Genomic DNA, 14,494 nt, shown 5'->3' with positions numbered 1-14,494 from the left:
GCATATAAATAGAAATAATACCCATAGATTTCTACTCATCTGAGCAAGAGCCAGGCAGAGGGGATTTGGACATTCCTAGAGGACAAGGGAGCTCCCACAATGTGTGATAGTCATGGCACAGTAAATATGAAGCTGCTGTGTCTCACAGGTAATCCCTTCCTTTCAACTCTTCTCTATTTGTCTGTCTTGTCCCTCTCTTCATTACAGTCCCATACCCCTGTCTTTCTCCTTCCTGCTATTGCTGCTTGAGAAAGGCTCCTTCAGTTTTGTGGTTCTGTTTTGGTTTTTTTGGTTTTTTTTTTTTTTTTTTTTTTTTTTTTTTTTTGGTTTGGTTTGGTTTGGTTTTTTTTGGTTGGTTTTTTGTGGGGTTTTTTTTTGTTGGTTTTTTTTTTTTTTTTTACCTTAAGAGATTAAAGCTCCTCTAGTTAAAATTTAAGCAAGATGATTTTGATTGTCTGTGTCAAGTTTTCTCTGGATTTTTGTGTGTCTGTGTGCACACCACAGCTGAGTCAGAGAGCAGCAGAAGCTGTATTCAGAGTTAGTGCCTCTCTCCTCTAGCTGTCCAGCCCATGTAAATGCTGGTAGGTAAGAATGCTTTAAATGCTTTTTGGCACAGCTGCAGCACAGTCTGGTTGTAAATTACGCTTGATCCTACCCAGAGAATTAAGCTCTTGTTGTGATTGCTATTTCAGTTTTGTTGTTCCCAGAGGAGAAGGGGAAACTGTGCCAATCCCAAACGAGATTATCTGAGGCATGGTCAGAGCTGTGGTTTGAGCTTTTAGTCTGCAGAGAAGAAAGTAGTTTTTATAGCTGGAAGGGTTTTTTAAGGAACTTTATCTTGGGACATAGTTGTACAAATGACTATAAATTATTTACCTACTTAGTAGGTCAGTACTGGATGTTAGGGCACTTAGAAAAGTGTGCATTTAAATAACATTTCCAGCCTCAAAAGATATTAAAAATTAAGGATCAATATGCTTTGAAAAACAAATCTATTAGTTTGTCAAAACTTTGTGTATTTTTGTTTTATAAATCAGGAAATTATCTGTGAAGAGTAAATAGTAAAGTTATTATTACCACTGACCAATGACTATTTTTTTTACTATCTGTCAAGGCAAGTAGGATTTTAATATTAATCAACTCCAAATCTAGAATTTTAGGAATTTCAACTCTTCAATTTATGCCAGTACATATTCATCCAACTTTAGGAGCAAAATGTACTTTTATTTCTATAGTTCCTTGCACCTTTAGTGTTGATTTAAAAAGCTGTGTTTCCCTGAAGGAATATAACAAGTCAATTAAGAAAAAATTCCTGAGAAAATGAGGATAAATTATTCTACATGACAAAGAGATGCTAAACCTGATCACTGTTGTGTTAAAAGGCATACAAATGGAACAGAAGGAATTTCTGGGTAAAAGATCAGTGGAGATTTGTCACTGCCACACATGATTGAATGATTGATAGAAGAACACATCATAAGACAAGGAAAACATCACACTTCAGTTTGTATCTTTGCCTGTTGAATAAAAGAAATCTTGTATTTTAAAGATTAATAGAGAATTTTATGATTTGAACCAAAGATAAGAAATATAGTCCCATTATTTTAATCAAGGAAATTCAATAAAAAATATTGGAGTAGGGATATGAAAAGTTAGAAATAAGAATTACTGGATAAACTTGAATTAGAGTTTCTCCCTTCCTACAGTCCATCTAAACTTATTACTATTTCTTACATGGAGAGATAGTGGCTTTTGAAATGTTATCAGCCTGTCACAGAAAGGTATACTTAGAGCAAAGCAAAATCACATACTCCACAATTTTTTAAAACATTTTATTATAAAGGATAGGAAACCAAATCCACTTTTTTTTTTTCCAAACACAGATAAATAAACAGTAAATATCATGCTTTTAATTTTAAATGTGTTTTGCCTTTTGCAATAGGATCTGCAAAAATGGCATTCTTAACTTGGAGACCTGCAAAACTCTATCTTTTGAGAATGTAGTGGAAGATGAACTGCATATTTTGGACATTAATGAAGACCATTAGAAAAACTTGCTGAAACTAGGACAAAACATGTATGTGAAGAAAGTGCTATGTAAAGAGTAGTTTGGTAACTTATTCAGCAGAAAACTTCAAATTAACCCTTAGTCAAGATTATTTCAAATATATATATAAATATATACAACTACACAAAAAAAAATTCTTCCCACTTAAAATGAAACAAACATCAAAATGTAACAAAATCAGAGAATCCTTAGGGGCTGCAATAGCCCTCAGTGGTAGTATAACCTTGTGATCTTTAGGAAGAGGTGTTTATAAATATCCAAGTATTTTTTCTCTATTCCATAGAAATAAACTGCTAAATGGAAAAGAATAGGTAGAAAGTAAGGGGGGAAAAGAGTTATCATTATTCTTTTAAAAAAATCAGATAATTGTTGTGCCTCGTCTCAGGAACAGTTTAATAAATGGAACCAAGCAACAAAGAGATGAGCAAACACCTCACCACATGCAGATTCTGTGTGCCGTGTTGGTCCCAATTTAATTGATGGGAGTATTGGTTTTGATTTCAGTTGGGTAAAATTTTTCATTTAATTTCTAGTAGAAATAGAATGACTGTGAACTACTTCCCCAAATAGACTTTATTCATATATCTTAATCAAAAGGGCTGTAAATGGAAAGAGTTATCTCTATACTCATAGGCCACCCATTACTTTATTGCTTATTAGAAGACTTTTATCTTTTCCAATAATCCCACACTTTTGCAACATTTTAATAGAACAAAATTACTTGTTAGCACCCTGTAAGCAGTCATCTGAAGTTCTTTAACACTTATATCCTTTTGAGGCTTTTCACCCTTTGCATGGGTTCAGGGTTTCCTGTACAAAATAAATGACTGTTGCAGGAAATATATGATATTTACAAGTTCACAATTCTTTATTTTTTATACAGTTCTGATGAGTATTTCTTATAGTTGTAGCCTAAGCACTGTGTAAAACTGGCATGCTTCTGATATTCACAAAAATGTAATAAAAAAGTAAAATAATTCAGGATAAAATGCACACATGCAAGGATACTGCAAAATTAATCCATTGCCTTAAGCTATGCATTTATGTAAGTTTTATACTCTAACAGTTTGCCTTCCTATGTATTTGATGGAAAAAATCCATGCAAAATCCTGCATTTTCTCTTGGATAATATTTCACGTTCTTTAAACCTTCCATTAATTATTCTACATGACATTCAGACTGCTTTTAATGAAAGAAAGGAAAAACCTAAAAACACAGCTACTTTTGTTATCACACTATAAATCCTAGCTCAGGGATTATGCCAATTACCTGATTTACCTCTACAGAGCAACTGAGGAATTTATGCTTATTATCCTCATCATTATTCATATGTTTGACTCAGTTTATTAGAAACCTGTCTTTAAAGTATTTAATGAAAAATTTTATTTGCACAAATAATTTGACTCTGGGATTCACATAAATCCATCCACTATTCAAATTCAGTTCATTAAGAAAAACAATATTTGGAGTGGTCATCTTGGATGCTTTAAGAAAAGTTTTAATAGAAGTGTCTCTGTAATCCTTTTTCATGGGTATAATGTTGTCATTTCACTGCTGAATAACATTCTACTCAATAGACCATGGTTGATATGTTCCAGTTCTTCAAATTCTGATCCTGTTGCTGAATTAAAAAAAAAGGAAAAAAAAAAAAAAGACATCCACTGGCAAGCAACAAGTTTGTGCAGAATAGCCAAATCCAGTTATTTGGAAAATCATTTCAGCCACCTTCTTCTAAACCAAGCTCTCCACAGTAATCAGAGGGTGGGGCGGCTGTTGGGAAGTGTGTGCAGGTTATGGAGAGAGAGCGAAGCGACTTTGCGTCATCCCAACACGCTGCTTTCAGAAGCCCTTCACCTTTTCCCTTCAGACTGTGCCAGTGCTGCTGCTGGGGGCGCTGCCAGCCTGGCTCCGGCCGGGATCCGCCGCGGAATTCCTTCAGAAGTCCAAAGGCCGAATCATCATGGTGGTGGAGCGCAAGGAGTAGCTGGGGCCTTTGAAGTAATGCCACTTGATGCCATTGAGCTTCCCGTGGTTCTGTCCAGCTGTGTAGAACATCCCATTGAGGTTGGAGGGGCCACAGGCATCAAACCACCACCCTGAAACCAGTAAGACAAATACTTAAACTGCAAATGCACTAAATGTTTTACTTGGTTGTATTAGGTTTAGTTGATTAGGAAATTCTGGTAAATAGGTCATTAATAGGGCTGGTGTCATATTTTCATATTTTCCTTTTTTGCTCTTTTGTGCGATTCTTTAGTCAGGAGTGCTGGAGAACACACACATGTATTTACAGAATTGCAAAAGTAATTATGCCCTAATTCATTCTAGTTTTATTCTCAGTATGTGGAGTAAAAACAAGAACATGAGAGAAAAATTAAGCAGTTTTCATATTTAGACAGTATTGTATTTTTCATTTAAACCTCAGAAAAAGACCATCATTCAAAAGTATTTGGAATAATTTCACCTGTTATGTTCAGTATAAGCATGACTTGATTTTATTTACCAGCCCTTTTCTTCTGCTTTAATTGTGATTGTTTGCTGCTCAGTTACTTTTGTTTCCAGAATAGATGTTAAAGATTCTCATAACTGAATTATGAGAATTGTGGTGCTGCATTGCCCTACTTTAAATTGTTGCTTTAAGATGAAATTAATCAGTGAACTCTCTTGTTTATCTCTCCAAGATCTTTTCTTGTTAAGGTGAATTTTAGATTGCCATGGGACCTAGAGTTTTAAGAAAAATTCCAAATAACATGAAACTTGGCAACACTAGGACTACAGAACACAAACTGACGAGTATAAACTAGGTGATATGCTGACTCTACTGAAAGTAGTGGGAGTTTTTCTGGATACCTTGATGGGAATAGAATTTTCTCTCCAACACCTTGCAGAGTATCTATGTATAGTATGAGAAAGATGCTTAGTTAAGATTGAGAAAGGCAGAATGAATTCCCAGACTGCAAAAAGCAAATATCCCCAATACCAAAACTGTATTAACTTCTGTGGCTAGGAGTTGTATTTGTCAGAAAGATTTCTGTTGGGACGTTTTTCATAGTGAGACCTATAATTTTGTAAATCTTTTGGACAGTTTTTATGCATCTTTCCATGGAATATGGTTGTACTGAATATTAGTGTCATGAGGCAAATAAGATCATAAAGGTCAGGTTGTGACTTTTGTTTTTGTTAGCTAAACACTACCTTAATTTTAAAAAAATAATTTCAGCCTGCACATCATAGTATTGCCATCTTCCCAGGACCCCTTGTGAAGCATTTCCTAACAGTCCTGGTAGTGGCAAACAGATCATCCAGTGAGTGCATTCTGAATTCTGCTGGTGTCACTGTGAACTAGAATGCAGAATTTAAAATTTTCTGTGTGTTTTCCACTTTGGCTTGTCGAAACTGTGACAAACTCCTTTTAGACAATGTTCACTGTCCCAAGGAATCCTTCAATTCCATCATATTTAGTGGTTAGACTTTTATCTACCTATAATGAATGCATTATATGAAACTATTTCAGTTTATGGTATACTGCCACTGCTATGGTAATGACTGTGTTTAGCCCTCAGAACCAGTGCTTACTCTGTTCTTCATATTCAGATCCAAATAATTTATGTTTCTAGTCTTGTAATGCTTAAGATTTTGGAAAGTACTTCGTGTTTTGGTTTTTTTGAGAAGTAACACTTCATAATGAAATCTTGAGGGATGAATTTATGCCAGATAAATTCTGACAATTTTCTATTTTGGTACAGCTGTCTTCCCTTTGATTTCAATGTTATGCCTAAGGGGGCAATAACCAAAGAAAAGGAAAGCTGTACATCTGATGTTTTACGGTAACCAGAGTATAATCTTGTAGAAATTTAAGATGAAGTTAAACAGAGAAATCCTAATCCTCATTTTTCAAAGCTGGAACTCAGATGCAGCTGGGTTCTGTTTATGGTGTTAGGATGAAGACCTGGCAAGCTGACATAGTTACCTTTTCATCTTAAAGGAAAAGGAATGGATGCATAAATGGTCTTTTTTGGGGCAAAGTGATGCCATACAAAATCAATGTTAAAACTGGAATAAGCCAAAAAACCGCATAATTTTATAAAACATTTGTTAGGACTTGCTCCAACCTCTCATCACAGATTTCTTCTAAATAAACACTTCTTTCAAAATGTGTTTTAATGATCTTAACTTTTTTCCTATTTTACTGTTCTTGTTAGTGAGAGTGAATGGATGAATGTTTTAAAGATGTTTCCTAATATTGCATTAAAACTTTGGGTTTACTTTCTCACTGACTTTTTCTTTTTAAGTGAAGTGGGGTTTTTTGATTGTTTGGGTTGTTTTTTTTTTTTTTTTTTGGAGGGGGGGTTTCTGTTGTGAGGTTTTTTTATTTATGGTGTCTTTTTTTTCTCCAGATGGCTATTTCTGTCCATGCTCCCCTGCAGTCCTCTGAAAGGCCTTCACTGCCCTTAGGGCCTCAGATTATCACAAGACTTCCTACTGCATGTCTCAATACCAAAACTCACATCTTTGAATGGATGCAAACGAAAAGTTTTTTACAGATGCTTTGTATGTTGAGGGAAAGAGGAATGCAAGCAGTGACTTTCTTGCTAGCTATGAAGGAGTGAGGGAACACAAACCAGAGATTTCTAAAAGATACACCTGCAGCACTGCCATTGCAGAAAACACCAAACTGAGCAGCTCCAGAGCTGTGAGACAGCCTGACCCAAGGAAAAAACCTCAGTAGCCAGATGTTGGCTTATTATGTGGAGTTCATGGGATTTTCTCATGAAAAATCTTGTTCATATTTCTCTGCATGGTAATGGATTTCCCAAATAATTATAAAGTCATCTTTGAACCACAGTAAGATTTTTAACTTTGGAGATAACTTTTGGCAACAATTTCCATGGGATTTTTGAATCAGGCATGAAAATGATGAAGAGTGGGCATTGTAAGAAGTAATAATAGAAGTAAGATTTTAAACTGAAGTGGTAGAAAGAGGGCTTTCATGAGAAGTTTAAGAGAGATTTTATTCAAAAAGAGAGGTAGTTTCTTCAAGCTGTTGTGACCACAGAATCACTAATTAATCATTTGAACTGAGGGCCAATTCAATTTTTTAGGTTAGCCCACCTCTAATATTTTGTATATTACAAGCAGCACTATCATCTCTATTTGTAATAAAAATCCCTAGGTCATAAAATATATTTTCCAGACAAAATATAAATTACATAATGCATAGATAAATTGTTTGAAAGTTCAGCTATACAAATAGAAATGAATCCTCACTGTAGATGGCTGTTCTTCTGGAACAGTTAAAGTAGGTTCACATATTGTGTATGGTTATGCTTTGGTCTTTAATTCATGTTACTATAACCAATGGGAAATTGTTAAATTTCATTTCAGCTCTTTTCATGAATAAATATATTTTTTATGCTTAAGCTACCTATCTCAGATAGTTGAGCTCCAGTCTACAATATACTGTATTAGATCTTTGACTGAATATTAATGTATATTGAAATAATTCCACAAATTCTTGCAAAAATACCTAATAAAAGGGCATTGCTCAAATGAGTAACAGTATTAAAAGAAAAAAATCCAAAATACATGCATCTTTTATAATGGTTTTCTGAAGTGACAAGTACAATTTTTGCATGATTGAATCTTCTTTGTCAAAAGTAATATTAAAAAAGGGCTTTTGTATGCCAAAGCTAACAGAGTTGCTGTTTTGGCTTGCAATTAAGCATGTATGCATGTAAAATTCTTTTTTAGTGACCTAATGCTCATCAGTTAATGAGTGCTCACTGGGAACTGCAATGATCGCTCAGGTTGTCTTTTACTTTCTAAAATAATAGTTGTCCAAACACTGCACATTTGATGGCAAATGCTTTCCTCTCACATTTCAGTTCTCCCTCCTGAGGACCCTGAATGTCTCCCAATGCAGCAGGATCAGTGCAAGCCATTTAATAAGATCCAAAGTTTGTCTGAATGGTACATTTGTATGGATTAACAGAATAAATGGATCCTATGGAAAGCAAATATTTATTTCTAGCCCTCTGGGTTTGTCCATAAAATTTAATTTGGCAACAAAGCCAATAAGAAAAAATGTTGAATCCGAAAATATTGACATAGCCCTCAATGTTCAAAAGAAAGAGAAATTTATTTTTAGAAAAGATTTAAATGTTTCTGATGTTCTGTAGTTTAAAGAAGTTAGATGGCAATGCTTAGGATCTGGTGATTTTTCATTCGTAATTTCTCTGGATGAAGTTTCGGATGATACCTCAAGCTGGAGCCATGGGACAGAGTCCAAAAGAGTGAATGTAGCAGGGAAGACTTAGGATTGTTTAGTCAGAATTTGAGAGAAAAATTGCCAACAATTTAAAATTAACTAAAAACCTTTCAAAGAAATGTAAAGGAATGATGTCTATTCTTTCTAATGGTAGAGGTTATGACAGGATGGAACACTGTTAAATTATCATAGAATTAGCTAGTCAACTTGCAAAGTGTTCTTATATTAAATGTAAACAAACTCAGTTACAGATTTTATCATGAGAATAGAAATCTTGAAATACATAGAAATCTTGAAAATTAATAGAAAGACAAAAACAAACAGATAGAGAAGAATCTGTTTTGTGAAGGGTCTAAATAACCTCTGGAAGAAATTTCTATGTTATTTTATTCCTTAGAATATTGGATTGACCAGACTACTTGACAATCTGAGGATTAAATTAGAATTTAGCTGTCAGGACATAAGATGAAAAGGCATCAGATTTTCATATCAATTGGATAATGCAGTCCCTTTCATAGGGACCTTTTTATGAGGTAAAAATAACATGAAACTTGCAGACTGGTGGCTATGTTCTAGTATATCAAAAATTAGTCACTTCCTGAGATCTCCTAACACTGTATTACAGTTGCCCATATTTGACCTAGATAAGCATACCAATGTAGTAATGTTTTTGTTAAAAGTTATGCATAATCATATGTCCAATTAAATATTTTGAATATTTCAAGCAAAAAATCAAACAATATTCTAACAATTTGATTATATTTTTTCATAAAAATATTTGGGAATATAAATGGTGCTTCATTAATGGTACATTCTCAGCAATTTCTTTATGAAAGCAGGAATATGAATAAAAATTAAAAACCAGTACTTTTTTATATAATTAGGTGCATATCCAGGGCTTCAGGTTGGATAATCTCAAGTGTCCTGCCATTGTTTCTTTCAAATATTCAGTTTCCAGGAGAATATAAGAAAAACTGTGGCCTTTCTAATTGGAGTGTATGGGCAGATTTCTATATTCAGCCAAGAATTTCCCTCTAAGTCATGACATGAATCCTCCATCCCCTTCTTGCAGAGATTCATAAAATTCACCACTTGGAGAAAAAAGCAGTGAAACAACATGCAGTGAATGCAACAAGGTTTTGGAGTCATTGAGCAGCCTCTAACTTAATAGATGAGAAATCTATTGAGGCTCAATAAATATGTGTTTAATAAATACATATTCCTCTGATTCAGGAAGGCCCTGAGATTCAAAAGATACTGAGAAAATACTCAAGGGAGGGAAAATTTATTTGCATTGTTCTTATACCTGTATTGTCAGAGACAGAAGACTACAGCTGGATGTACCTCTGCTCCCAGCTAAATAAACAATTTATTTCAGTTATCTCTGCTGCTTCAAACCTGGCAAGATATCTAGAAAGTCTCCCTGTCTTTGTAAAATGATTTTAGGGATCAGAATTTTAGCAGTATTCTCACTTCTCACTTGAAGCAAGATAAATTCTTTGTGAACACCTCAGACTGCAGCCAATTCTAGACAAAGAAAATCACCTTAAAACTCTTTCTTGGTGGGCCAAGATACCATAAGTCACTTTCCAGTGACTGAAAACAACTTCACAAACAATTTGGGGCTCAGCTGACAGGTGGTATCTGGCAGAACAGATGGGAATTTGGCCCAGGAATCTGATCCAAAGATGTTAAATGCTAAGGGCTGTATTGGAAATCCAAGCATTTTGAACTTCTACTCACAGGCTTATTCTGGTGACTGTTGCATTTTTAGTGCTGTTTCTTGCAAAAAAGCTGTGTACATAACTCATTGGGGCACTCCTCAGACTAAAGCTTGAAGTAAGATGGGGATATACATATCTATGACCCTTATTTTTTTTATTTACTGGCCTGAGATACTGAAAAAAAGAAGAACTTATTTGAATGAATAATTTGTCTTCCTTTAAGGTAAAACTAACATACTTAGATTAAATTTTTCTGGTCACAAAAAAGCAGCTAAAACATCTAAATATGATGACAGTTCAGAGGGGTTAAGAATCCAGCTCATACACATAATTTTGAAGTCATTCCCTAAAATCCATGTGAAGATAGAGCCAAGCAGCATTGCATGGCTCTTTAAAATACAAGAAAGACATACAAAAAATACACTGTTGGTGCTTCTGTATTTATTCTCTCAGTATTTAATTTCTCGTTCAAGGGAAGAGGGATGAGATATAGGAGGAGAGAGAATAATAGTTATGATATAGACCAAATAAAACTGACAACTAGCAAGATCACAGAGAGAAATGTGTGTTTTCCTTACATTTTTATTTTCAGCCTTGATTATAACCATATCACAGTCTTGAGCTTTGGCTTATCTCAGCCTTTATTCCTGACATAAATATATTCATTTCACCTCATAGAGATAACAGACTCACCCAAGCTGTCAAGATAGCTAGAAACTTGCCTGTAGATTTCATACCATTCATCATTAAAGAGCTCTCTGTGATGGTGCCAAAACTAACATTCTAATATCTTTTCTTTTTTGGGGGGAAAGGAGGTTTTCCAAAACTTGTTATCATTGCTACTTTTCTAAATTAGTCTTTGTCTGGTAGAAAACTGAAATACACTCCCTAAAAAGATGTTTTAGTATTTAATTAAATTCTGATATTTCTCAAGGAATGAGAAACTTGTTTCAAGGAGAAAAGCATAGCAGAGTGTTTGAGAACTCTAGCATGATTAAAGCCTTTCTTGAGGAACTACAAATTACGGTGCTGTACAACCTGTCTCCAAAGGAACAGTACTCAGAGTCTAGTCCAAAAGAGTAGATTAATCTATCTCCAAAGGCTAATTGCACCTCCTTTTACTGTGTGGTGATTTGCTAAACTTGTGGTTTCCTCAGCCTTTGGTAATTCACCCCTTCCTCCCTATTCATTTCATTTCATTTGGTACCAGTAAATTCCAATGTGTGGCTAGGCTGTTGATTTACAGGAATGCTGCAGCAATATATGTGAACCGTGTGGAATTGTTGTTCAACAGCAGACTGACCTTAGCAGAGTGTTGACCTGTCACAGCAGGAAAATAAACAAAGCCTCAGCTCCCAGAAGGAGCTGCCTGGCAGCAGGGGTATTTCCAGGCAGCTCAGATACTTGAATGAGTCTGCACTTCAGCACAGACACAACTCATGCTCAGGAGCTCCTCCTGACTCTGGCCTGGCCTGGAAGTAACACACTTTCATTTAGCATGTTCTCCAAAGGGAAAGGGCAACAGAGTTAATTAAAATAATCTACTGACTTCTTAGCCACTATCTGTCTCCAGATCTATCTGAGCATGTGGTATAAATTCTCAGTGATGGGAAACCACCTTCTGTTAGAAGATGATTGCTTTAGAGGCTCATATGTGCCTGGATGTGGCCTGAGCTGAACTCAGAGTGCCAGTAACCACAAATAATACAGGTTTAACAGTCTGATCCAAAATAATTAAAACTGTACATGCTACAGGATTTTTTTTCCAGGAAAGTTAGAAATCACTGAGGAGAGTCTCTGAACAAGATCAGATGTGAAGATAAGAAAGGGCCTTTCTTGGTCATACAGTCAGTAAACCAAAGAATCTTTGGTTTTGGTTTAAACCTCAATTTAAGCTTTCTGCTATAATGTGGTGTTCTAGAGATAAAAATGAGCTTGACCACACAGGGACTAGGAATGATTATCATTTGCCAGAGAAAATTCTCACTCTTAGGAGCATTAGGAGTCTGAATGGAAAGATAATCTCAAATATTCATTCTCTGTGCTGCAGGGGAAAAGTACCAATCTTACACACTATATTTGGAAAAAATACCAATCATATACACTATACTTGCTGGAAGTCAGATCAACTTGAGACTTTAAGCTGTCCCAGCATAACTTGTCTGTGCTCTTCCCCACCTCAACTCTTCTTTCTTTCCTTCTGTAGTTTGACTCAGCTACAAAGGAAATCAGCTTAAACCTTCCACATTTAAACAGGTGGTTGCAGGTCTAGTCTTTCACAGGGGAGTGAATTAGTCATTTAGTGTCTTTATGCATTATGCTCACCTAATAGAGAAAGTTTAACCATTATAAATACCTTAATAACAGAATCACATCCCTAAGTGGAATAGATAATGTATTACAAGTCTAGACTAGGATTGTTTCTAAACTTTGCTATCTAATATCTAATACCTGGCCATTTCTTCTCTTTTTTTGCTGGTTGATTGTCCAACTTCTGACAAACTTCTTTTCACCCTTTTAATCTTTTATCTTTTTTAATTTTGCCTTTCTTGCCTAAACAATTACACTAACTTATACTTTCCTCTTTGACATTCTTGCAACAGCTTCAGTGCGGCAGTATACTGACTGCATCTCTGGATAATGCTTTCTCTGCTGACAGGAATCTAGAGGTATTGGCATTTTGACAATATATGCACAGAAAAAAGTAGCAGTAAATATAATAGAAGAAGTTTTCACTCAGGACTTATACATCCATGACACAACTTCATCCATGGTTGCTTTAGGAAAACACAGTAGATTCCTATTAATGTACCATATTTTCAGTCAGTTGTACTCACCTCCAGTCAACATGAGAGCACATTTACACATGCAGTTGTCGTTGTCAGCATCTTTTGTACTGAATTCAGCACCATGCAAGATCAGACTACTCTGTTTTCCAGCAGTTCCACTGTGACCTTTTAAATAAAGCCTGAAACAACAAGGGAAAACAATCAGGGTCATCAAAATAGAAAAAAAAAAGAGATCCAGATTTTTTCCATATCAGGTTGGCATTGTATGAAGTGCACCCAGAAAACTCGTGAATCTCTTATGTTTTGTCTAAATCTCTCTCTTGTTTCAGGTGTGACATATAGGGGACATTTGGGGTTTTTCAGTGTATCTGTAGTAGCACATAGTCCTTCCTCCAGAGCAGAATCAAGCTCAAGGAATCAGAACTGGAAAGACAAAAAAGCAGAGGCAGTGAGAGAGGAGGAGTGAGAAGAGGTGCCCAGATATCTGGAATACATTGACAGAATGACTGACTACTTGAGTAACCGGTTTTTTTACTGTTTCCTGTGGCACAGAAACAGCAACCCCAGTTAACAGGAGTCATGTTATTAATGCCTGAGATTGAAAGAGGATTTTAGCAGCCTTAGAACTTTTAATTCCACAAGCCAAAACTCAGTTCTGCCAAAGCCGTCTCTGAGTGACAAATAGAGAATAACTTAGAGTTCAAGCCACAAAAGTCTTCATAATTTGCAATGCAAAGCATCTCTTTTTTTAAAGGAGTTTTTCAACTAGCTGAAACCACAACCATGAGTTTAGGAGCTGGAGCTCAGCTGGAGCAAAGGTTGCAGAGAGGAGAGGAGAGGAGAGGAGAGGAGAGGAGAGGAGAGGAGAGGAGAGGAGAGGAGAGGAGAGGAGAGGAGAGGAGAGGAGAGGAGAGGAGAGGAGAGGAGAGGAGAGGAGAGGAGAGGAGAGGAGAGGAGAGGAGAGGAGAGGAGAGGAGAGGAGAGGAGAGGAGAGGAGAGGAGAGGAGAGGAGAGGAGAGGAGAGGAGAGGAGAGGAGAGGAAGGTGTTATTGTCATAACAGCTTCATATGCAAGAAGGAAGAGAAGGATCTGAGTGTCACTGGAGAAGTTTGAAGCCACAATCCTTACACTCAGGAGTAAGCCCTAGCCACTGGAGCAAATAAGAGAGGAAGACATATCCCTCCCCTCTCCTTGAATCTACAGGCTAGGAATAAGTCAGCCACAGGGCTAACCAAGAAGATGATTTGCTAAGCAGTGGGATAGACTTCTCCACTGAAGTGAGAGACATCTGTTCTCTTTCCTCCAGGTTTATTGCAGAGGGGCAAATATGTCTTTTAAATATAATATTAAATATAAAATGCATAAGGAGCTACAAGAACAGAGTTAGGACACGAGCAGGAGAGATGTCTGCTACTCTCTGTGATTTACCTCAGCATGCTATGCTAGAAAAAGTTTTCCCAACTTCTCCCACGGACAGAGAGAACAAGGAGAGCAGATGGCAGTCACTGACTGTGGCTGCCTCTCTGTCGTTGTTTTTTTTATCTAGTTACTTTGCATGAATAAAAGAGTAAATGCGTTTACCAGAGTGACATTCATCCATTTGTTTACATGGAAGACATACTTTGCTGCAGTGTTCACAGTACTG

At 36.0% G+C, this 14,494-nt stretch overlaps 1 protein-coding gene across 1 annotated transcript in view; it reads right to left on the bottom strand.

The window, feature by feature from the left end:
• Positions 1-1,912: 1,912 nt before the first annotated feature.
• ANGPT1 (angiopoietin 1) overlaps positions 1,913-14,494 on the bottom strand; it is a 151,034-nt gene continuing 138,452 nt past the window's right edge. The window contains exons 8-9 of the mRNA XM_058806938.1: positions 12,898-13,028; positions 1,913-4,164 (exon numbers count right to left, since the gene is read on the bottom strand). Coding sequence (XP_058662921.1) covers positions 4,004-4,164; positions 12,898-13,028 — 292 coding nt within the window. The 3' untranslated portion in view covers positions 1,913-4,003. The remainder of the gene's footprint in view (positions 4,165-12,897; positions 13,029-14,494) is intronic.

Source organism: Ammospiza caudacuta, chromosome 1, assembly GCF_027887145.1.
Source record: "Ammospiza caudacuta isolate bAmmCau1 chromosome 1, bAmmCau1.pri, whole genome shotgun sequence".
In the NCBI taxonomy this organism is placed as follows: domain Eukaryota; kingdom Metazoa; phylum Chordata; class Aves; order Passeriformes; family Passerellidae; genus Ammospiza; species Ammospiza caudacuta.
Note: the sequence above shows the minus strand (reverse complement) of the source record. Positions and strands in the feature narration are given on the sequence as shown.